Here is a 25087-nt window from a genome sequence, read left to right as displayed (position 1 = left end):
CAATTAGCAGTAGCTTTCAGACATTCCAATTAAAACAAACAACTGGGTGAAAGGGGACACATATATTCCATTCCTCAGAACCTCAGCCACAATGGAGGACACCATTTCTTTTTCCTGGTGATCATGGCAGTGGGTGTGAGAAATACACATGCCAAACAAGTGAGAAATGCAAGGAAAGCCTGTGAAGTGCTAGATCAATGCACTAGAGAGACTGCCTTTGGAAAGGTGAGCTTAAAAGGCTACCAGAAAGGCCAGGGGTGGACTTGTAAAACATTTCAATGAGAAGCATAAATGGAGTTCCTACCACTCAATTTAGATTCCACTGAAACTCATTTCTTGACTTTACTGGCTGACTCACTTTTTTTTTTTTTTTTAGACAGAGTCTCACTTTGTCACCCAGGCTGGAGTACAGTGGCATGATCTCGGCTCACTGCAACCTCCACCTCCCAGGTTCAAGAAATTCTCCTGCCTCGGCCTCCTGAGTAGCTGGGATTACGGGTGCACACCACCACGCCCAGCTAATTTTTTGTATTTTTAGTAGAAAGAGGGTTTCACCATGTTGACCCCAGGCTAGTCTCAAACTCCTGACCTCATGATTTGCCTGCCTCAGCCTCTCAAAGTGCTGGTATTATAGGCATGAGCCACAGCACCTGGCCCTGACTCACTTTTAAGTAAGTACAGCATATGCCAATTTGATACCCTAATATAACACCACCAAATTCTCTAGACATTTCAACAGGAAAAAAGAACCAAAGATCTGGTCACTCCCTCTCTGCCCTGAATAGGATCCTTCTAGCTCCAGCTCTAGGAGGAACAGAAGCAACAATATGCAATGTAAGAGATCTCTACCACTAATTTGGTGTTGGTTGTATAGAACCACCTCACCTTTCAGAGCCGCTATATCTGCATTTGTTTTAAAAAGGGTCTGATTACATTTGATGGTTTTCTGGTTATAAAATCCTCTAATTCTCAGGGGATGTTCAAGTATTCTTCATTCAAATAATATTTCAGTGCTACTAAAGTGTAGGCAACATGCTAACTGTGATATAATGTTGCAAGAAACAACACTCTCTTCTCACGGAGCTTACAATCAGGGAAATAGACAGCAATTACACAATCACATCAGTGAATGTATAATTACTACGTGAGGCAAATGCTATGTTTGCAGATAAAGAACATAGACCCCTTTAGATGTTGAAAGACAAGAGCTGAAAGGTAAAGAGGGTGACCAGGTAAGATAGGAAGCTTTCATTCCTGCCTTCCAGTAAAAGAAAAACAACTTAGTAATCATCTAGTCCATTTAAGCCACAGGAAGAGGAAAGTCCAGGAACATGCTTTACTTATCATCATATGCTGTAGTGGATGCTGTGGTATGTGGAGATCTCCTTCCATGAGCAAAGGATACATTCTTTCAACTGCTGTGACAGTTGGCAACTAACAGCTCCCCCCTGAATGGAGATCTAAGACTTGCATAGGGCTGTAGAGAGCCACCTTGCCCAAGGGGAAGTTCCCTTGGTTGACAAAGATGGTACACAGTGAGGACAACTCTGAAAGGCCATTCTAGCTCCAAAGCTCCCTGTAGGAATGAGTTAGGCATTTGTTGTAACCACTGCAGCTCAACTTCTCCTTCTGCCCAATTCTTCTTCCTTCACCACCTCAGTTCAATGCCAGAATTGATCCTGAGAGCACTTCCTAATAAATTACATGCAAATCTCCATTTCAGAGTTGGCATTCCCTAAGAACCTGACCCTCAGCAACCTCACTCCCCACCCAAATAGGTTCCACTCTAGTATTCTCCTCTCACCGAATGACCAAGGCATGGGTATCCATCCCATCGCCCACACTCCAGTGCCTGGCATCCTTCTAACCTCTCCCTCTTACACAACTCCATGTCCAATCAGTACCCCAATCCTAGTAATGTTCCCTTCTTAAGTTTCTCAAATCAACTTCTTCCTCTCCACTCCCCACCCTCTGCCCCCTGACCCTGTCTTTGTTCAGGCTGCCATCATCCCCCTTCTTCAGGACTACCACAACCTCCTAGCTCTCCCATGTCCTAGTCTCAGTCTTCTCCAGTCCTTCCCCATATAACAGTCAGACGCATATTTTTAAGTCCAAACATGAGGCCCTGCTTAAAATCAGCGTCCCTAAAGCTCTCAGAATAAAGTCCAAAATTCTAAGTTCAGCAAACAAGGCCATTTGTGAGTCTGCTTATCTCCCAAGGTTCACAGCCCACCATTTCCTGTGCTTTCACTCACCCTCCCAAACATTCACACCTCCACATATGTTCTAACCATGCTTTCTGTCTCATTTCTGGGCCTTACATATACTGTTCTCTTCTTCAGAAACACCTGCAGAACTCCCCATCCACCTTCAACCGGCAACCTCCCACTCCATACACTCATGAGCTTCCACTTAGGGCTGACTTCCCTCCAGAACTTGTTCTTACCCTTTAACACTGGTTAATTGTTCTCACTTTTTGATTCTATTATACTTGGGACCTAATCCTAACAGAATATATATCACATGCCATCCTAATTTCCCATTTAATTATGTACCCCACAGTGCCGCTGCTGCTAACTGCATCCCCCACGTCTAGAATTTTATCTCCAAACCCAAGCTCCATGACTCTGGACTTATTGTGAGTAATAATAAATCATTTTCAAATTAATCCACCTCTAGTAGGTAGCAAAAACCAGTCAAATTTCTTGATCCCCAGGTAAGAGTTATTTCTGGCATTCAGTACAACTTCAAAACAATTGAGAATTAATACAATTGTCTGAATAGGTCCTTTCCTCCCTTCACTAAATAAAAATCTATCCCTGATCATCTTTTATGCCTCAATTTTGTAGATAAATCAGTTGGCCATGGCTCATTGGTCCTAATGAGGATCTGTATTTCCCAGGTTACTTGCATGGGGAGACCACACCTCCAAGTCCTGGAATTCCTGTCTAATAAAGTCCCATACTCCCAAATGTGGCTGCTGCCAACTTGGCAAGGCAGCTTGCTCCAGAGTGACAGTTCTTCTAAGTGCACTGTTGTCAAATCTACCATCTGCTTCTTGGCCCAGGCTGGGAGGCAAAGAAATAGACATTTTTTCTTCCTTTGCCCCTTGCCACTTCCACAATGGTATTAAACACATTTGCTCCCCTGTCTTAAGGCACTTGTCCGAATCCTCTCTTCCCCTTTGACAGGCTCATCCCAGGACTATCTGGAGATAAAAATGCCTCATTGTTTACATTCACACCACACATGGAGACACATCCACCCCTCAAATCTACCAGTCTGTTATAAAAATTAAATGTCCACTGAACTTTATGTCCTCACATAGCCAGGGTGCTTTGGTGGCTGGTGAATGAGATCAACATGTTACGGCACACCTCAGCCATTTGCAATCTGGCACTGGTGCAAAATGTATATATCTATCAAATTATCTTAGGACGACTTTCGGGATCACCAGTGGAGGTCACAAGAATTTCTCCTGCTTTCTCATACTCACCTCCACTTCTCTGACACAAGCCCTCCTTCCCTGCCACTGCCTTCCTATGCCTGACATTATTCCTCATTGTCCAACCTCTGGATCTATAGCCAAAGGGCTTATTACTTATGTCTGAGGAAATGCAAGCATAAGGTGAGTCAGGCTCTAGTGCCTTTGGCTGAGGCATTTGGGACTCCATTCCAACAGCTTACAGTGTGAATAGAAATGTAAATGGATACCTAAAGCTCTTCATATCAGACTGGTGACATGCAAATTAGAATATTTCACAGTGCCTGACCACAAAATTGAAACCTAGCACCAACACACATTTCTCCATTATATCAGAAACAAATGTACTGAGGATATAGAGTTATGCAGTTATATCTTTTTGCACCCACAGACACCTGGCCCTTCAAATTTGACCTTGATTTTTCTAGTGCAATGATTGGACACTTTTGCCATTCGGGTGCACACTGAATAAACAATTGACAGGTACAGCTTGATGTCCCTGTCAGATGTAGATGTAAGCTTTCACTATATTTATTTAGGTATTTGTACCCTGCACACACTCCAGCAATCCCTTGGTACTTAGCGGCTTAGAATGTCAAAATCAGCACACTGTTTTACACTTTAAAGGAGCATGGCAGATCAGAGAGACTGAACACCCAAGAATCCTTCCTCCCTCAGTGAGTTAATTCAGAGCCTTGGCTTCAGATACCACCTCTACAAGCAAGACACCCACATCAAACTAGTTGTCCCTCAGGCATCCCTAACTCAAACATACCAAATGGAATGTACTGCTCGCCAAACTGCTTCCTCCACCTGTCTTATTTCTGTTAATCACACTATGAGTCTCCCACAGGCTCTTGTTCAAAACCTGGCAACTTCTCCCTCACAGACGCTCTGTCCCTGATCCATTTGTCTCAAGCAAAACAATACCTGTGGAGTATCTCTTACGTGCCAGGTCCTTTGGTTGTCACCCACATCCTTCCCTTCCTCTGCATCTTCCCAGGATGTACCTGCCTGCCAGCCTCAACACCTCCACCTGGAATACGCCCAGGTTCCATACCCCCCCACCACCTCCAGCTCTCTTGATGCAGTGGCCTTTCTAAAACACATCTTTGATTGTGACACGACTCTGCATTAAAATCTTTATTGGAGTACCAAAACCAATGTTGGTTTATTTCCATAATTTTGCATGTGCAATTCCCTCTGGCAGGTATGTTCCTACCTACTTTGTATACCTGGAAAACTCCTATTCATTGGTCAATACCCTGCTCCACTGTTACCTGTGATGTTTTCCTAACATACATATATACATGGACATTTTGGATGGAGTTAATCACTCCCTTCTCTGTGTGACCTCTGTGTCTTCCATAGTGTTCATGTGAAATAATACTCTTTATTATAAGATCTCTCTGGAGAGTAATGGGTAGAGCCAATAGGTCAAGAGCATCCCAATGGGTTCTGAAGCCAGGCTGCCAGGGCTTTATTTTGGCTCCCCCAAAACTGAGAGACCTTGGACAAGTTACTTCTCCTCTCTGTGTTTCACTTCCTCATGTATAAAATGGGGATAATACTCTAAGTGGAGCCTACCACTTAGAGTTGTTGGAAGAATTAACTGAATTGATATACATAAAATGGTTAAGCACAGTGCCTGTCATAAGGTAAATGATCCATATGTGTCCACTGTTGCCCCCAGAACCAACAACAGTGTGTAGCAGAAGGACCAGTAAGGATTACCGAATGACTTCATTGGGATACGATCTTCCTCATCCATCCCCAACTCATGTTTACAGCTTTGTTTCTACTTCTTGCCTACAAAAACCCTATATTATCATCAAACACACAATTCCCCTTTCCCTCTTCAACCCTTAATCCTTCACACATACTGTTTTGCATAGCAGAAATACTTTTTCTCCCTCTTCCTCCTTCCTTCCTATCTCTGGTAAATCTCAAATCCTTCTACCAAAAGAATATAGATTTCAGGATGCTGCTCTCTGGAGAGTGTGATTATGTACGTCTAGGTGGGACTCTGGAAACTTTCAAGTTTAAGAAGTTCACCAGGGAGTTTTAATGTGCAATTAGGTATATTAAATACGCCTTGAATAGAGCAGACACCCAACAGATGTTTGAGGAATAAAACTCCCTCACTATTTTCTGTACTGCCATGGATGCTGACACAAACTTCTTTCCTATTTCCAAACAAACGCTCTCATCTGTAAGTGTTGCAGCTCCCAAGGCCATGAGAAGTCTGTGAACACCCAATAAATGAGCAGACAAAATAATCTGATTTTATATGTTGTCTCACTTTGCCTTTGTCATATCCTTTCCTTTACCTGGTGTCTGTAGAATACTACCCCACCTAAAGTCACAGAGAAGCTTGGGTATTTTACTTTAAATTCACATATAAGAAATTTACTTCAGGTAGCTCTACAAAAAAAAAAAAAAAAATGAATCAAAAAAAGGAATGAAACCAAGGAAAAAACATGTTATTTAGAAAACATTAATTTCAATTATATCCCTCACAACATTAAATGTAAATGGATTAAATGATTCAATCCAGACAAAACAGACTGTCAGGCTGGATTAAAAACAAGATTTGGGCTGGGCATGGTGGCTCACATCTGTCATCCCTGCACTTTGGGAGGCTAAGGCAGGCAGATCACGAGGTCAGGAGTTCAAGACCAGACTGGCCAATATGGTGAAACCCTATCTCTACTAAAAACAAAAGAATTAGCCGGGCATGGTGGTATGTGCCTGCAGCCCCAGTTACTTGGGAGGCTGAGGCAGAAGAATCACTAGGACCGAGGAGTCGGAGGTTGTTGCAGTGAGCCGAGATTGTGCCGTTGCACTCCAGCCTGGCAACAAAGTGAGACTCTGTCTCAAAAAAAAAAAGGATTCGACTATGAGTTGTTCATACAAGATACACTTCATTTTTTCTGTTTTTGTATTTTATTATTATTTTTTAACTGATAAAAAGTATGCATATTTATGGTGTATGGCATGATGTTTTGAAATATGGAGGCACTGTGATATGGCTAAGTTCAACCGACTTTCACTGCTATTCCCACTTTGAGGGTCATAGTAGGTGACATGCTGTTCCTGGCAGAATGACAAACCACTGTGTTTTCAAAGCTACTAACATTGGTGTGGTTCTCTTGGTAAATAAATGACCTTGAAAATTATCCATAGTATACATTTCTGACCAGAAATGTGTGCATAACTAACATATGCATTGCCTCACATACTTACATTTAAAAGGAACAACCAAAGTAAATATTCTCCAACATGTTTCTGATGTGAAAATATTGAGAACTTCTAGAAATTCCACTGGTTAGTGTTAGAACTCTGCTCTAGCAATCCTCATTCTCTTCTTCTCCATCCCACTGCTTAACCCACAAAAGTCAACTTCTAGAAGGTTCAAAATATTTAACTTGGCTCCATGTCCTCCAGGAAGCATCCCAGGCCTTCCCCCAGTATCCTCCATCTCCCTCTCAGGCCATTCCTCTGTGCTCCAACAGACACATGCCTAATGTTAGTGCACTTACAGTTCCAAACACTGTAAACCATGTCTCTGCCTCAAAAGTAAGCTCCCCTAAAGCAGGGAAGAATCACTCATCATTATTCCAGGCACCAGTACTCAGTAACCACCTAATGCGTATCTCTATTAAAAACTAGTAAGAAACGAAAGCCCTCCAGCCCAGAGGTTCTCAACCTTTTAATTACCAGAGGTGCCTTCTATCATTTCTTTTTAAGTTTTTCTAGAATAGTGTTTTAATAATTTATTTGTATTCCTACTTTATTAAATAAACTCTGAACACATCAAATTACCAATCAAAGCTATGAGAAAATTAGTGCTACCTAACTAAATTGCTATGAATTCCATGCAAAGGAAAAAACACACACACACTGATGTTTTAGTTAGTGTGTGTAGCAACATTTTAATGAAATTGAATTGTTTTTTGAAATAATTTTCAAAACCTAAAACTGTCAAAGAAATTAGCATAAAGACAAATGACTGCCCCACACATGACCAGTGAGAGGACTATTTAAATATATGTATGTAGGGCCTTGAAAATGTTCATCTTTGGCCCAATAATTCTACCCTGAAAAATTCTATCTTAATTCTATCCTAAGGAAATATAAAACATAAAAATATATAAAACGTGCTTTTTATATAAAACATGTTATTGAAGAGTAATTTATACTACTGAAAAGTAAGAAACAATCTAGATATCAGTAATTTGGGACTGGTTAAAAATAAGTTACGCAACAGCCAGACAATGGGAAACAATGAAGCTCATGAAAATGACATTTACGGAAGAAGAGAATATGGTGCTGTAGGAGCAACTCAGGATTGCAGCTCCCAGTGAAAGCACAGAGGGTGAGTGGACACCGCATTTCCAGACAGATCTTTATTGCCCACAGACCAGGAGATTCGCAGGTGTAGGAGCCCACAGGTCACCAGCGCGGCTGTTTTGGCTGGCGCGGCTGTTTTGGCCAGTATGGCTGTTTTGGCCGGTGTGGCTGTTTCAGCCGGCGCCGTAGTGCAGTGGCACTCTGTACAAAATACACTGGTCTGGTTGCCCTGTTAAACCAGCAACTGAAGATCTGGGAAGGCAGATTAGCACATTCATCTGATTAAATGGGACTTAAACATAAAGCCAGGCCAGGAGATTCCCAGGCAGTGACATTGTTTCAGCCGGCGCAGTGGGTCGTTGCATGGGACATCATACAGATCCCGGCACCCTTTCAGCAGGCAACTGGAACACCTGGGGGAGAGTCAACCATTCAACTTTAAAAAAAAAAGGGCTCTGAGGCACAAAGCCAGCTGATCAGGCTTGGCGGGTCCCACTCCCACAAAAACAAACAAACAAAAAAAAACTGCAATTGGAAACACTTGGGGTTGAGAATTTCATGGCAAGCACAGCTGAACCCAGGACGGTGCAGCTCGGTGGCGGAGGGGCATCCGCCATTACCGAGACACTCCATCCATACACAGGAACTCTGCCATTGCTGACGCAGCCTGCTGTTGCTGAGGCAACCCACCAAAACCGAGAGAGTCCGCCATTACAGAGGTGGGCAACCATTGCCACGGCAGTTCTAACCACACCCATATAAACAGGACTACAGGAAATTACACATAGCAGCAGGGCAGAGCCCACGGTAGCAGGGCGGAACCCAGAGCAGCTCAGTATAGCCTCTGCAGGCAGGTAGTGACTAGACGGCCTACTTGCTGGGCAGGACAGTGCAACGGATACTCATAGATAAAGCTCTAACTCTCCAGGACAGAGCACCTGAGGAAAAAACGGGTTTCATGAGTTCTGCTGCAGCAGACTTAAACGTACCTGCCTAGCAGCCCTGAATGAACAAAGATGGGAAGAAACTAGTGCAAAAAGGAGGAAAATACCCGAAACCAGAACACCTCACCTTCTACAAGGGACCACAACTCCTCACCAGCAAGGAAACAAAGCTGGACGGAGAATAACTGCGATGAAATGACAGAATCAGACGTCAGAAGGTGGGTAATGAGAAACTTCTGTGAGCTAAAAGAACATGTTCTAACTCAATGCAAACAAACTAAGAACCTTGAAAAAAGATTTGAGGAAATGATAACAAGGATGGACAACTTAGAGAGGAATATGAGTGAATTGATGGAGCTGAAAAAACACAACAAGAGAACTTCGTGAAGAATGCACAAGTTTCAACAGCCGAATTGACCAAGCAGAAGAAAAGATATCAGAGGTTGAATATCAACTCAATGAAATAAAATGAGAAGGCAAGATAAGAGAAAAAAGCTCAAAAAGGAATGAACAAAGTCTCCAAGAAATGTGGGGCTATGTGAAGAGACCTAATCTACGTTTGATAGGTGTACGAGAATGTGACGAAGAGAATGAATATAAGCTGGAAAATACTCTTCAGGATATTATCCAGGAAAATTTCCCCAACCTAGCAAGGCAGGCCAATATTCAAGTCCAGGAACTACAGAGACCACAACAAAGATATTCTGCAGGAAGAGCAACCCCAAGGCACATAATCGTCAGATTCACCAGGGTTGAAATGAATGAGAAAATGCTAAAGGCAGCCAGAGAGAAAGATCGGGTCACCCACAAAGGGAAGCCCATCAGATTCACAGCAGATATCTTAGCAGAAACCCTACAAGCCAGAAGAGAGTGGGGGCCAATATTCAACATCCTTTAAGAAAACAACTTTCAACCCAGAATTTCATATCCAGCCAAACTAAGCTTCATAAGTGAAGGAAAAATAAAATCCTTTGCAAATAAGCAAGTACTCAGAAATTTTGTCACCACCAGGCCTGTGTTACAAGAGCTCCTGAAAGAGGCACTACACATAGAAAGGAACAACCAGTACCAGCCACTCCAAAAACATACCAAATGCTAAAGAGGATCAACAAAATGAAGAATCTGCATCAACTAACAGGCAAAACAGCCAGCTAGCATCAAAATGGCAGTATCAAATTCACACATAACAATATTAACCCTAAATGTAAATGGGCTAAATGCACCAATCAAAAGACACAGACTGGAAAATTGGATAAAAAGCCAAAACCCATCAGTGTGCTGTATCCAGGAAACCCATCTCACAAGCAAGGACACACAAAAACTCAAAATAAAGGGATGGAGGACAATTTACCAAGCAAATGGAGAGCAAAAAAAAAAAAAAAAAAAAAAAAGCAGGAGTTGCAATTCTCATCTCTGATAAAATAGACTTTAAAAAACAAAGATCAAAAGAGACAAAGAAGGAGATTAACAAATGGTAAAAGGATCAATACAAAAAAAAGAGCTAACGATCCTAAATATATATGGACCCAATACAGGAGCACCCAGATATATAAGGCAAGTTCTTAACGACTTACAAAGAGACTTAGACTCCCACACAATAATAGTGGGAGACTTTAACACTCCATTGTCAATATTAGACAGATCAACCAGACAGAAAATTAACAAGGATATCCAGGGCTTGAACTCAGACCTGGAACAAGCGAACCTGATAGACTTTTACAGAACTCTCCACCCCAAATCCACAGAATATACATTCTTCTCAGCACCACATCACACCTACTCTAAAATTGACCACATAATTGGAAGTAAAGCACTCCTCAGCAAATGCAAAACAACTGAAATCATAACAAACAGTCTCTCAGACCATAGTGCAATCAAGTTAGAACTCAGAATTCAGAAACTAACTCAGAACCGCACAGCTTCATGGAAACTGAACAACTGGCTCTTAATGTTGACTGGATAAACAATGAAATGAAGGCAGAAATAAAGAAGTTCTTCGAAACCAATGAGAACAAAGACACAACATGCCAGAATCTCTGGGACACATTTAAAGCAGTCTCTAGAGGAAAATATATAGCAATAAGTGCCCACATGAGAAGAGTGGAGAGAGATCCAACATTGACACCCTATCGTCAAAATTGAAAGAGCTAGAGGAGCAAGATCAAAAAAACTCAAAACATAGCAGAAGACAAGAAATAACTAAGATCAGAGCAGAACTGAAGGAGATAGAGACACAAAAAACCCTTCAAAAAATCAATAAATCCAAGAGCTGGTTTTTTGGAAAGATCAACAAAATAGACAGACCACTAGCCAGATTAATAAAAAAGAAGAGAGAATAACCAAATAGATGCAATAAAAAACAATAAAGGGGAAATCACCACAGATTCCACAGAAATTCAAACCATCATCAGAGAATATTACAAACCACTCTATGCACATAAACTAGTAAACCTGGAAGAAATGGATAAATTCCTGGACACTTGTGTCCTCCCAAGCCTAAACCAGGAGAAAGCCAAAACTATGAATAGACCAATAACAAGGTCTGAAGTTGAGGCAGCAATTAAGAGTCTACCTCACAAAAAAAGCACAGGTCCATATGGGTTCAAGCGGAATTCTACAGGACACACAAAGAGGAGCTGGTACCATTCCTTCTGAAACTATTCCAAATAATCCAGAAAGAGGGAATCCTTCTCTAATCATTTTATGAAACCAACATCATCCTGATACCAAATCCTGGCAGAGACTCAACAAGAAAAGAAAACTTCAGGCCAATATCCATGATGATCATAGATGCAAAAATCTTCAATAAAATACTGGCAAGCCGATTGCAACAGCACATCAAAAAGCTTATCCACCATGATCAAGTAGGATTCATCCTGGGGATGCAAGGCTGGTTCAACATACACAAGTCTATAAACATATTTCACCACATAAACAGAATGAAAAACAAAAATTACATGATTATCTCAATTGATGCGGAGAAGGCCTTTGATAAAATTCAACAGCCCTTTATGCTAAAAACCCTCAATAAACTCGGTATTGATGGAACATATCTCAAAGTAATAAAAGCTATTTATGACAAACCAACAGCCAATATCATACTGAATGGGCAATAACTGGAAGCATTCCCTTTGAAATCCAGCACTAGACGAGGATGCCCTCTCTCACCCCTCCTATTCAATATAATACTGGAATTTCTAGCCAGAGCAATCAGGCAAGAAAAAGAAAAAAAGGGTATTCAAACAGGAAAGGTGGAAGCCAAATTGTCTCTGTTTGCAGAAAACATCATAGTATACCTAGAAGACCCATCACCTCAGCCCAAAAACTCCTGAAACTGATAAGCAACTTCAGCAAAGTCTCAGGATATAAAATCAATGTGCAAAAATCACAAGCATTCCTCTACACCAATAACAGACTTAAAGAGAGCAAAATCAAGAACAAACTGCCATTCACAATTGCTACAAAACGAATAAAATACCTAGGAATACAACTCACAAGGAACGTAAGGGACCTCTTCAAGGAAAACTACAAACCACTGCTCAACAAAATAAGAGAGGACACAAACAGATAGAGAAACATCCCACGTTCATGGTTAGGAAGAATCAATATCGTGAAAATGGCTATACTGCCCAAAGTAATTTACAGAATCAACGCTATCCCCATCAAGCTACCATTGACTTTCTTCACAGAACTGGAAAAAACCACCTTGAACTTCATATGGAACCAAAAGAGAGCCCGCATAGCCAAGTCAATTCTAAGCAAAAAGAACACAGCAGGAGGCATCACACTACCGGACTTCAAACTATACTACAAGGCTACAGTAATCAAAACAGCATGGTACTGGTACCAAAACAGAGATATAGACCAATGGAACAGAACAGAGGCATCAGAGGCAACACAACATATCTACAACCATACAATCTCTGATAAACCTGACAAAAACAAGCAATGGGGAAAGGATTCCATGTTTAACAAATGGTGTTGGGAAAACTGGCTAGCCATGTGCAGAAAGCAGAAACTGGACCCCTTCCTGACACCTTACACCAAAATTAACTCCAGATGGATTAAAGACAAACATAAGACCTGGCACTATAAAAACCCTAGAAGAAAATCTAGGCAAAACCATTCAGGACATAGGAGTAGGCAAGGACTTTATGACCAAAACACCAAAAGCATTGGCAACAAAAGCCAAAATAGACAAATGGGACCTAATCAAACTCCACAGCTTCTGCACGGCAAAAGAAACAGTCATTAGAGTGAATCGGTAACCACCAGAATGGGAAAAAATTTTTGCAGTTTACCCATCTGACAAAGGGCTGATAACCAGAATTTACAAAGAACTAAAACAGATTTACAAGAAAAAAACAAACAAGCCCATTCAAAAATGGGCAAAGGATATGAACAGGCACTTTGCAAAAGAAGACATACATGAGGCCAACAAACATGAAAAAATGCTCATCATCACTGGTCATCAGAGAGATGCAAATCAAAACCACATTGAGATACCATCTCATGCCAGTTAGAATGGCAATCACTAAAAAATATGGAGACAGCAGATGCTAGAGAGGATGTGGAGAAGTAGGAACAATTTTACACTGCTGGTGGGAGTGTAAATTAGTTCAACCATTGTGGAAGACAATGTGGTAATTCCTGAAGGACCTAGAAATAGAAATTCCATTTGACCCAGCAATCCCATTACTGGGTATATATCCAAAGAACTGTAAATTGTTCTACTATAAGGACACATGCACAAGAATGTTCATTGCAGCACTGTTTACAGTAGCAAAGACCTGGAACCAACCCAAATGCCCATCGATGATAGACTGGACTGGGAAAATGTGGTACATATACACCATGGAATATTATGCAGCAATCAAAAATGATGAGTTTGTGTTCTTTGTGGGGACATGGATGAATTTGGAGAACGCCATTCTCAGCAAACTGACAGAAGAACAGAAAATGAAATACCGCATGTTCTCACTCATAGGTGGGTAATGAACAGTGAGAACACATGGACACAGGGAGGAGAGCACTACACACTGGGGTCTATTGGGGGGAATACGAGAGGGACAGAGGGGAAGGGAGTTGGGGAGGGATAGCTTGGGGAGAAATGCCAGATGTGGGGAAGGGGAGGAAGGCAGGAAATCACACCGCCACATGTGTACCTATCCAACTATCTTGCACATTCTGCACATGTACCCCAAAACCTAAAATGCAATAAAAAAGAGAAAAAAAAGAAAATGACATTTATGCAGAAAAGTTTTTAAAACATAATTATACATTTAAGTCATAATGGTAAGTTAACAGAGTGGAATATAAAATTGCCTGCACAGTACAACCTCAGCTACACACAAAAGAGGACTCATTCACTAAAATTTCAAGAGTGATTGTTACTATGTGGAGGTATTATGGGTAAATTTTCCATCTTGATCTTTATCAGTCTCTGTGTTTTCAGAATGTTAAGCCAGAAGCAGAGTGCTTTTATAATTTTTTTTAAATGTCAGAAGGTTAAGATACAAACCCACTGAAAGATTCATTACTTTCATGTCCAAACAACAACTTCCAAGAGATGGTATTCAGAGATCTGTATAGGAACTCTAAATAATAAACTAAAATATCTCATCTCACATTGTTAAATATATCCCTGATAGTTTGTTTTTGTTGTTTTGTTGTTTTGAGACAGAGTCTCACTCTGTCACCCAGGCTGAAATGCAGTGGCACAATCTCAGCTCACTGCAACCTCTGCCTCCCAGGTTCAAGTGATTCTTCTGCCTCAACCTCCCAAATAGCTGGAATTACAGGCACCCACCCACCACCTGGCTATTTTCTTTCTTTTTTTTTTTTTTTTTTTTTTTTTGTATTTTTAGTAGAGATGAAATTTTGCCATGTTGGCCAGGCTGGTCTCCTACTCCTGACCTCAGGTGATCCACCCACCTCGGCCTCCCAAAGTGCTGGGATTACAAGGGTGAGCCACCGCACCTGCCCCCCAATAGTTTTTCAACTTCTTCCTCTGCTGAAGAATATCAAGAATGAAAACAAATAATCTGTACCTACTAACAACTCTCTCCATCATGGGATCAAACTATAATTCAATATCCAGACACTAGAGCTGCCTATATTGCCAGACATGACTTCCAAACACTCTTGGAACAGAAATAAGAAAGTTCTTCTCTTTAGACCAACTCCAAGTACATCCCCCAGAGCAATAGGTGTAGTGTGTCAATCATAAAAAGAAGGAAGATTACAAAGTTTCTTTTTGAAAAGTTCAACAATTATTTGGGCTGCTGCGACCCACTTTCACTGCTATTCCCACTTTTAGTGTCATAATAGGTGACATGCTGTTTCTGGCAGAATGATAGACCATTGTGCTTTGAAGGCTACTGACATTGGTGTTTTTCTTTTGGCAGATAAATGACCATGAAAATTCCCTATAGTATACATGTCCAACCAGAACTCTCCTTTTCTGTAGAGGACCATACGGATTGGTAAAAAGACTGTGGGCTTTGTAATCAACAGAACTAGTTTTCTGTCTCACCTCTGCCACTAACCAGCCTCATGATTTTGGTAAGTTAATGTCCCTAAGCCTCAGCTTCCTGTAAAATACGGATGATAATAATAATAATACCCATCTAAATGGTTGCTGTGAGAATTCACTAAGCTAATAGAATTAAAGCATCCAGCACAGTATATGGCACATACCACATGTTCTAAATGACAGCCTCAGTATTTTAACTGAATTTCATCCCACAGTTCCTAACAAAGGCCACTTAATAACAGGAGAATCCAGCCAAAATACAGAACCCGGCCTTTAACTTGATCATTTAGAATGAGGGGACTGAAACGATGGAGCTTTGAAGTTGTGAATTTACAGATCAGCCTTACCCAGTTGTTTGACCCTGGACAAGTGACTTAATCGCTGTGAACACAAGTTCTTACCACACAGAATGAAAGAAGAACAGTAATCAGTTTATGTCAGGATTAAAAAAAATAGCCCATGTTAAGTATCTCCCATGTTGCAAATGATTAAAATATTGTGTCTCTTCTTATCATGTATTTAATGTTACATCAACTGCCAATGTTTCATTTCATCAATGTCAATCAACTGAGTCCAGAAAAGCAGGGAAAATAAATAAATTTCATAACACAGACAGTCGACCCTCAATCATTACTTACGTCGGCAGACCTTACAGCACTGGCCAGCAATGTGCACCGGGAGGGAGTCTGGGGAGCAATTGAGAGGGGGACACGACATCCTTCGGCATTCCACGGCACCACTCTGAGGAAGGAAAGACATGGAACATAATCTCAGAAGTATCCTTTGATAGCTCCTGTGGTGGAGAGCATTCAAATCTCATCCCAGAAACCTCATCAGGGAAACACAAGCAGTATTAGAATTCCCAGTCCATTCCAGGACCACAAATAAAGTGTTTTCTCCAGCCCGACTGACCCATACCACCTCAATTACTTTTCTGAAATACATCACTGGTTTCATCCTACCTGCCCATGTGGGCTAAGTAGATTATGCAGAAAACAAAAAGTCTATTTTTATAAGAATATAAATAACACATTTGCAGACTCCGTCAATCATTTCTGAGGCTCTAACAATCTGTTTTGTATTTTCCTGGACAAACAATGGCATTCTTCAGATATTTATCAAGTAATTTCAACTGAACAGGGTTTCCATACTAATTCTTGGAGGGAGCTGTTATAATTCTCTGAAACGGATGAAGGGATATACAAATAATGGATATCCTGATAGTCACAGTGAGTTAGGGAGAAAATGCCTTGCAATTCTCTGAAAAAGGTGATAGATACACTTTGGAAAAGACAATAAAAACACATAGAGAATAATTAAACTCCCTTTTTAAAGTTATTCTGGTTGTGAATAAGGCTAACCATTAGATTGTTTGAAAATCAAAGGGGTCCCTTCTTTCCACTATACCCCAACCTTCAAACTCCAAACAGTGCATTACTTAATAATAATATTAAATTAAATTAGACTGCATTGGCCAGGAAAAGCAGATTTTAATATCCAAGTATTCATACAAGACATGGCCCTTTTCCATCATTGCTTCACAATTGCTCATATGACTAGTGGGTGCTAGGTAAAAAGGTAATAATTCTGAGAGTTACCATTATTTATCAAAGAACCAGGTTACTCTATAATTATCAAACCTGTCCCTTTAAAACTATTTTTACTGCATTTATTTAGAAAGAGGCTTACTTTGCAAGTGCAGTTCCTGCAATGGTCACCATCTACCCAAGAGTCTTGGTCTCGATAGAGCAGTCCACTCACTTGACAGGTCTTCTCACAATGACAGTTTTCCAATTGACTAAGTCTTGTCTCTGCGTAATTTAGCTGCAAACAAGAGTTACTGAATATAATTTCTGTAATTCAGTTGCATTGTCCTAACAATGCTAATAGCAACAAGAATAAAAAATCCATGCAAGAAGTGAAAAAAATGCTCACAACCGTTCACTGGTTCTTAGAATTATCTGTTTTTTTTTGTTTTTTTATTTTTTTACACAAGGTGGAATCACTCTAAATTGAAGACATATTGGCTATCATGGTCTAATGAATACCAAATGAGACATTAAACTGTATCTTAGGAACCTCATGGGTGTTCATAAATGTGTGTGCTTTCAGTTCAAGCCCACACAAAACACTCATAATGAATTTGTTCTCAAGGACTCATTATGATGTTTACAGGAGATCTAATCAGGAACTCCGAGGCACTTACATTTATCTCCCACTATCCTCTCTATGTTCTTCACACACTAACTAGAATGTCATGGTTTACAAACTAGGAAGTCACTGTCTTCTGTCTGATGAAAAATTCTGGAGAGCTGGCGCCAGGAAAAAAGAGAAGTTGTAAGAGGATCCCCCAGACAGAATGCCCCAGGAATTCACTTTTGTGCTTAGAAGGTCAGGAGAAGTAACAAAACCCCCAGGTAAGATCAGAATTTTATAAAATAACCTTTTTTCTATTTTTCTAGGCCACCCAGTATTGTCAATAATCACAGAGTCTTAGATTTTCCCACTGCAAAGGGATTATAAAGCTCGAATATCCTCGCAAGAAACTTCAAGTGATTATCTAGCCTTTGCACATCTCCAGTGGAGGAACATTTATTATCTTCCAAGGAAGGCCATTTTTTTCAGTTAGCTCTCAATGTTTGAAACATTTTTCACAGTTTTGGCTGTGAAATCTTTTTTTCTTTTTCCTGCCATATCTAGGTTTTCATCGTAACCCATCCTGACAAACCTAATCCTCACCATTTGAGGTTATCCTCTCCTCCTGACCACACCTGGCACCACCAGGTTCCCTTAACCACTCCTCATGATATCATTCCAAGCCCCCCTTCTGATTGCTTTTCATACAGCCTACTCCAGTTTACCTTCAAAAACATGGTGCAAAAAATATATAGTACTTTGATATGATCTGCCTACTGTCACATCCATACAACAGAGTGACTCGCCCAACAGTGATATTACTCTCCTCTTCCTTTTCCTTTCACAGAGACCACCAGGATTCAAAACCAAATATTGGCCAGGCGCAATGGCTCACACCTGTAATCACAGCACTTTGGGAGGCTGAAGCAAGCGGATCATGAGGTCAAGAAATCGAGACCATCCTGGCCAACATGGTAAAACCTCATCTCCACTAAAAAATACAAAAATTAGCTGGCATGGTGGTCCATGCCTGTAGTCCTAGCTACTCAGGAGGCTAAGGCAGGAGAATTGCTTGAACCCAGGAGGCAGAGGGTGCTGTGAGCCGAAATCACGCCACTGTACCCCAGCCTGGCGCCTGGCAACAGAGTGAGACTCTGTCTCAAAAAAACAAACAAACAAAAATACAAAATATCATTTCCCAAAAAATTATCTGAGTTTCTCTTTTCCTTCTCAATCATGCTTATATTCATGTTTTGAGTACTTTCCCCATACAGGAAATCAACTGAACCTTTGATCTAACTAGGATTATTTGAGCCACTACTTTAGATATAACAGATGAACCTAAGGAATGACTTCCACCATCTTTCCACATTACTATGGTTTCGTTTCATACACATTCCTCTGAATTACTCATACCAGAACTACTCTCTGGAAATGAAATCCACATGTAATTCTAACCTTTGCTTTTGTCATATATTCCATCCTCTTCTTCCAAGCTTTTGGGATTTCTCAAGGATATTTGCCCCTGTCTGCCTTTTGTGGGTGATAGCAAAGAGCAGAAAAAACAACAAATAGGATCTTAGACCAACCACCATGCACCATTAGCAGCACCTAAAGAACTGAGAGCTGACTCTGCCTGAAATATCAGCTTCCTATCACATTTTCTAATATGCATGATCTTCTAGAAATTTATGTTTCATTTAAAACTCTAGCCTAGGCCAGACATGGTGGCTCATGCCTGTAATCCTAGCACTTTGGGAGGCCAAGACAGGCACATCACCCAAGGTCAGGAGTTGGAGACCAGCCTGGGCAATATGGCAAAACCCTGTCTCTACTAAAAATACAAAAAAGAAAAAAAAAATACCCAGGTGTGGTGGTGTGTGCCTGTAATCCCAGCTACTCTAAAGGCTGAGACATGAGAATTGCTTGAACCTAGGAGGTGGAGGTTGCAGTAAGCCAAGATTGTGTCATTGCACTCCAGCCTGGGTAACACAGCTATACTCCATCTCAATCAATTAATTAATTAATTAAACAAAACTCTAACCTAATCTTAGAGTTTATAGAATCTATGATAATTAAGTTATTTGGGAATGCTTTAGGAAACAGAGAAAAATACACTTTTGAGTTTGGTGATAGTCTTGGATACTGAGGGATGATGCATATGATTTGGCCACTTGCAGATACCAAAATCTGAAAATGTTCAAGTCCTTTATATAAAATAGTACAGTTTGCTCATAACACACTCACATTCTCCTATATAGTTTAAATCATCCCTACATAACTTATAATACCTAATACAATGTCTAGACATCAATTCATTCACATGGATTCAATGCAGTACTTGCTACATGGAAAATTCAAGTTTTGCTTTTTGTAACTTTTTGGAATTTTTTTCTGAAGATTGTTGGTCCACGGCTGGTTGGTCCATCTACAGATGTGAAACCTCAACAAAAAGAAAGTGATAACTTATCACCTATCTTTACTTCATTCCTAAAGCCCCAGTAGTACCTACATAAGGTAGTAACAGATATATGACCGTGGCTTGAACCACAGAGTTGAACCAGATCTGCATTCCTCCTAAAAGGGTCTCAGAACTGTGTATCTTCATGAGAGGACCCATACCTGCCTTACTCTGAAAATCTGGAACAATTCTGGTGTCCCTGTCATTCCAAGAAGGGAACTTCTTAAAGAGTAAATGACCCGAAAGACAATTCTATATCTATCTGAGCTTCTTAAAATCCAGGAGCTTGCCTAAGGGTAACAGTGGTAATTTCTAGCGCTGTCCCACAAAGCTGAGCTATGCTCACCTACAAAACTCGATTCCAAGGAAAATGTCAGTATTAATATAATGAAAGCTATTCTCAAGGCTGATTTTGTTTCCCTTCTGAATGTCTTCTTATTTTTAATATTTTTAGCCTTTTCTGACAACATTGAAAAGCCCTATTCTCTGTAATAATAAGAGCACATCAAATAGACACAAAGGCAAAGGGATGTTAAGGCAAAAAGCTAATTTTTCAAAGATACTTAATGTACCCTCTTGCCTTCCCTTTTGCCCCTGCTAAACCTTAAAACAGCAATAAAGGAGACAACTCTGAATCAAAAAATGAAATATATTTTCTATCATTGGTATCAGCATGCTGAATTTATACACATTTATTTTCAAAAGCTATTTCTATACTACCTGCCACTTTCTCTAAGAATGTCTGCAGATTCAAAATAGATATGGTAACAAATCTACATCTCTATTCTGTTTTCCTTTTGTTTATGCATTTATCTAAGCAATCATGAACCAATTCATTTATTCCTAACTCTACACAATGAAAAATAGACAGCAGAGGCCTTTTTCATCATTGGAGGTCAATGAACAGATCTAAGTACATTAGTCATGTGGTGAATTGCTTCTTTTCTTTGAAATACCATTTATTTGGCATTTGCTATATGAAAGGGAAAAGGAAACTTCTATTGTTAAACATTTAAGCTTAATTGAAAAATCATTATTGAATTCCTCAAACAGTGGAAGTCTCAGAAGTAAAGACATTACAAGCTTAAATGCCACTCCAAATGTGGCTTGATTTGCATACATAGATTTGTCAAAGATTTAAACAGAAGTAACCAAGAAAGTTCCAGTCTTCAGTATATCTTTTTTCTGAGCTTGAATTCAGAATGGGATAACAGTGCAGGTGGGATATGAGAGCAGGACAGAGCCTGATCCTATCACAATGTACCCAGCAGGTAGGTAGCTCCCACATCTAAACTACGTGAGAGAACCTTCAGAGTAATACAGGGGAGTGGCTGACACTTGTAGATCACTAAGGGAGATGTCAGAGAACAAAAAAAAAAAAGGGTGGGATATTACTTGAGGTAGCAGCCCCATTTCTTCTCTGCCTTAAAAATATATAGTTTTGCCGAAATGCCAGAATTCCTCAAGAGAGCTCTTAACTAGCCTGACCTCTGTCACCTGAAGTGCAGGCTGCTCTCATGACCTGTCCTATATGAGGCAAGGGCACCATCATTTGCCAGCATCCCTAACCCTAAAAGGGGAAAAGGAACAATAAGCTCTCCTATACAGACCCCTGGGCTGATCTGGTATCTACATCTGTTTGGTTTGATCTTATTTTGGCTACCAATTCTTATCCAGCTTATATACTGAGCTTCCTCTCTGGAAGGACTCTAGGGCTTCCACCTTGACCCAAGAGGAAGGACTTACTGCTGTTTTCCAGAACTCCTAGACTAGGGTCTTGCCAGCAATGCACAGGCTCTGCCAGATTTTCTGATTTCAAGTCACTGGGGAAGATGTGCATCTTCTTAGGGAGCATTTTCTCTAAGGAACCATCATCCCACCATGGTTGTCAATATTTTTTAGGTTTAAGAGTATAAATAGCAGCAGCCACCACCTATTGAATGGCATTTCTGTGCCATGTAACAAAACTCATTTGCCTGGGCTCACAGAATCTTTACAAGAACAGGAATAATTGTCACCATTTTACATATGGGAAAACAGATGCTGAACCTTATTCAAGGCTACAAACATCCAAGGAAATGATAAAATAGAGACTCAGAATCGTATCAGTCTGACTTCAAAGCCCATTCTCTATCTCTACTATGACCTACATGACTGTATACTCATCTTAATCAGAACTGCTGGACAACTCAAATCAAAACTCCAAAGCTTAGCTCCAACCCCATTAACTAAATTCTGCCACAATAGGCCTATTTAACTAAAGATAAACACTTGGCCCCGATAAATTTAGTGCCATAGCATTTTCTTTGCATCTGGCAACCACATTCAAGTTTGCCTAATATCTCCAGTCTCCATCTCCTTCCATCTGACAAAAGGGTGAGTTACACTTCTGCCTCCACCAATGGCAGACCACATAACCTGAAGGACTTCACCAAGTAAACCAACTAAACTGCTGTATTTGATACATAAATTACTTTTGAAAATTGTCACAGAGCAAATATAAAAGGAAGAAAGTCACAGAGGCCAAAACAAAGTGACAGCAAGGATTCCAGGAAATAAATGAGCACCCAAGACAACAACATCCTGAAGATTTCTGACGAAATGCAGAGCCCTTGAGCTTCCACCCTGATGGCTACACAGGGTATAGCAGGGCAGAGTTGGGAAACAGTATCTTCCCAAGATGAGTATCTTAAAGGATACTCTTCTATAAAGGTTTGGCACTAACATCTGATACCCTCAGTCTTAGATTGAATGAAAAGAAGGAGGCTTGTACAAGGCACAGAAAGAAAGCTTTTATTTTCAGACCTTGGCACCAGCTAGAAAGGAAAAAAAAAAACTTCCTTGAAAATCCTTGAAGGATCCTTTCCTGAGACTTCACCTGGCCTATCCTAGGTGTCACAGTCTGATTCTGAGCAATCTGTCTGGTCTGAAAAAACTTACATAGATAATATCAAAAAATTTTTACATATTTCCAAGGAAAACAAGCAGCTCATAGCTGGAAGGGTGCATTAAGAGACCTTGTTCTTAAATAATAATAATAAAATAATACAATAAAAAGAGACCTTGCTCTTGCCATAACCTTCCTTTTTGAAAAGTTACTATAAGTTCTGTGTTCACACATTTCATTCTCAACAGCTGAAAACTTTAGTTCAGCTCAATAAAATGATCAAACATTCATTTCTCTTTTCCTCTCTTTCTATTTGCTCATTCTTGGTAATATCTCCATCCTCCTGCCAGTGGATGGAGAGGGTTAGAAAGAGTAATTAATATTACTCCCTATTTATATATTCTATCTCTCTTCCTAAACCTCTCTTGTCAAACCATAAACTTTCTCAGTCATGATTCAACTTTCAGGATCTAACTACCTAAGTTCAGGTCCTAGCTCTGCCATCTACTCTCTTAGGAAAAGTTATCAGACCTTCCTGGACCTCAATCAACTCACCTGTAAAGCAGACAAATAAATAAAGCAATCTCAAAGGATTGTGGTAAAGATTAAAGTGACAGTGGATATAAAAGCTTAAGCATTATAACCAATACATAGTAAATGCTTGTATTACTGACTTTTCAGATTCTTTTAGATCAACAGATCAAATATGGCCCACTACTTACGTACATCCTCTAACCTAAGAATGGTTTTTACAGTTTTCAATAGTCATAATTTAAATGATTATACTTAAATGAACTAAGTCTATGTATAATACCCTTGATTTTGCCTCTTGGCTTTCAAGGCCCAAAATTTGCTATCTGGTCCCTTATGAAAAAAGTTTGCCAACGCTTATTCTAGATGATCATAGATTTCAAATTACGCAGCCAAAATGGAAGTACTCAGTTTTCAAATTGTAATTCTATACACAGTTTAGAAGGAACAGACTTACAAATCTGCTAAAGTGCCAGAAGGAGGTTTAGAAGGTGGATTATATCATTTTCTGCTTGCAATTGCCCACAATTTAATATCTTCTGCCTCACAAATGCCCATTTTACATAATAATGTTTTGAGAATAGAACTCAAAGTGGCTCCTAGATGATGTGTGGCTAAAGAGAAAAATGACATTGTCTACAATGAGAAAAGAATGAAAGCAAACTATGTCCTCAAAGCCAGAAAATGAAGAACCACAATCACCTGAGACTCAGTGGCACGTTTCTTGTTCCAAAAATTTGGTAGCATGCTAAAATGTAATTAACAGTATTGAGATCAAGCTGTTCCAGACAATATGAAATAAAAGCCTCTATATACGACTCAAGCTGGGAAAGCAAATAATCACCTGTGTTTCACAATTGCACTGTACTCTGAAGTGAAAAGCTAATGCTTCAGATCTGAACCTCAGTCTCAATCTTTTTCCTACAAAAGCTTTCCATCTCTCCTTTCCAGACAAAAGGGGGCTTGACTTGGCCAAAACCTAGTTTGAAATAGAAACATTGTCTTCAGCAGCACAATCTATGGTCCAAAATATAGCCTTATCTCCCAAACACTTCCCAACCCTTCAATTTTTTTGCACATGCTATGGCTGACAGTAGGGAGCAATCTTAGCCTCAGGTACAAAAGGATTAATGTATCATTTTCACTGTTATTAAAATTCTTCCTTTTGCAGGGTATAATGTCTCTTAGGCTCAACCTACTTCTTTCTTCGCCCCAGGCCGAAACTCATGTCCACGACTGATTGGTATCATAACAACAGCATTAGCCACATTTGCTATTTTTTCAGTGTCTTTTTCAACAAGACTCAGGGCTTTCTATCATGAATATACACTTTATGAATATATATAGTAAAGTCCTTAGTTATTTACACATTTGGTTCTGCCACTCAATATGAACATATCTAGGGTAGAAAGCATATCTTGCTCACCATTGCCTCTTTGTGCCTAACACAGTGCACAGCAAACAGCAGGTACTCAAAAGATGCTTGTTAAGTGGATGATGGAATGGAGAGGAGGAAAAGGTGCAGAGTTGTAAAATCAAAGGTGTTGAAAGGCAAATTTGCCTCCTTTGCTATTTAATTCAGGACCAGCTTTGAAATGAATTATACATTAAAAATGTAATATAATGCCTTCCTTTGACAGTAATCTGTTCCTAACAATAGCTATTTTGCCCCTTCTGATTATTTGCAATTATTCTTACATCCGAAATGCATTAGCTTATAAGAGCACTGGTTCTGACCATAGATCATCTTACAGTG

The 25087-nt window shown here is 40.0% G+C and overlaps 1 protein-coding gene across 6 annotated transcripts in view; it reads right to left on the bottom strand.

Annotated features, from left to right (window-relative positions):
* NELL1 (neural EGFL like 1) overlaps window positions 1–25087 on the bottom strand; it is a 936371-nt gene that overhangs the window by 662708 nt on the left and 248576 nt on the right. For all 6 annotated transcript variants that reach the window (XM_035266029.3, XM_035266032.3, XM_035266031.3 and 3 more), the window contains 2 exons: window positions 17006–17140; window positions 15955–16057 (listed from right to left, as the gene is read on the bottom strand). In XM_035266029.3, coding sequence (XP_035121920.3) covers window positions 15955–16057; window positions 17006–17140 — 238 coding nt within the window. The remainder of the gene's footprint in view (window positions 1–15954; window positions 16058–17005; window positions 17141–25087) is intronic.

This window comes from Callithrix jacchus, chromosome 10 (genome assembly GCF_049354715.1).
Source record: "Callithrix jacchus isolate 240 chromosome 10, calJac240_pri, whole genome shotgun sequence".
NCBI classification, from domain to species: Eukaryota; Metazoa; Chordata; class Mammalia; order Primates; family Cebidae; genus Callithrix; species Callithrix jacchus.
Note: the sequence above shows the minus strand (reverse complement) of the source record. Positions and strands in the feature narration are given on the sequence as shown.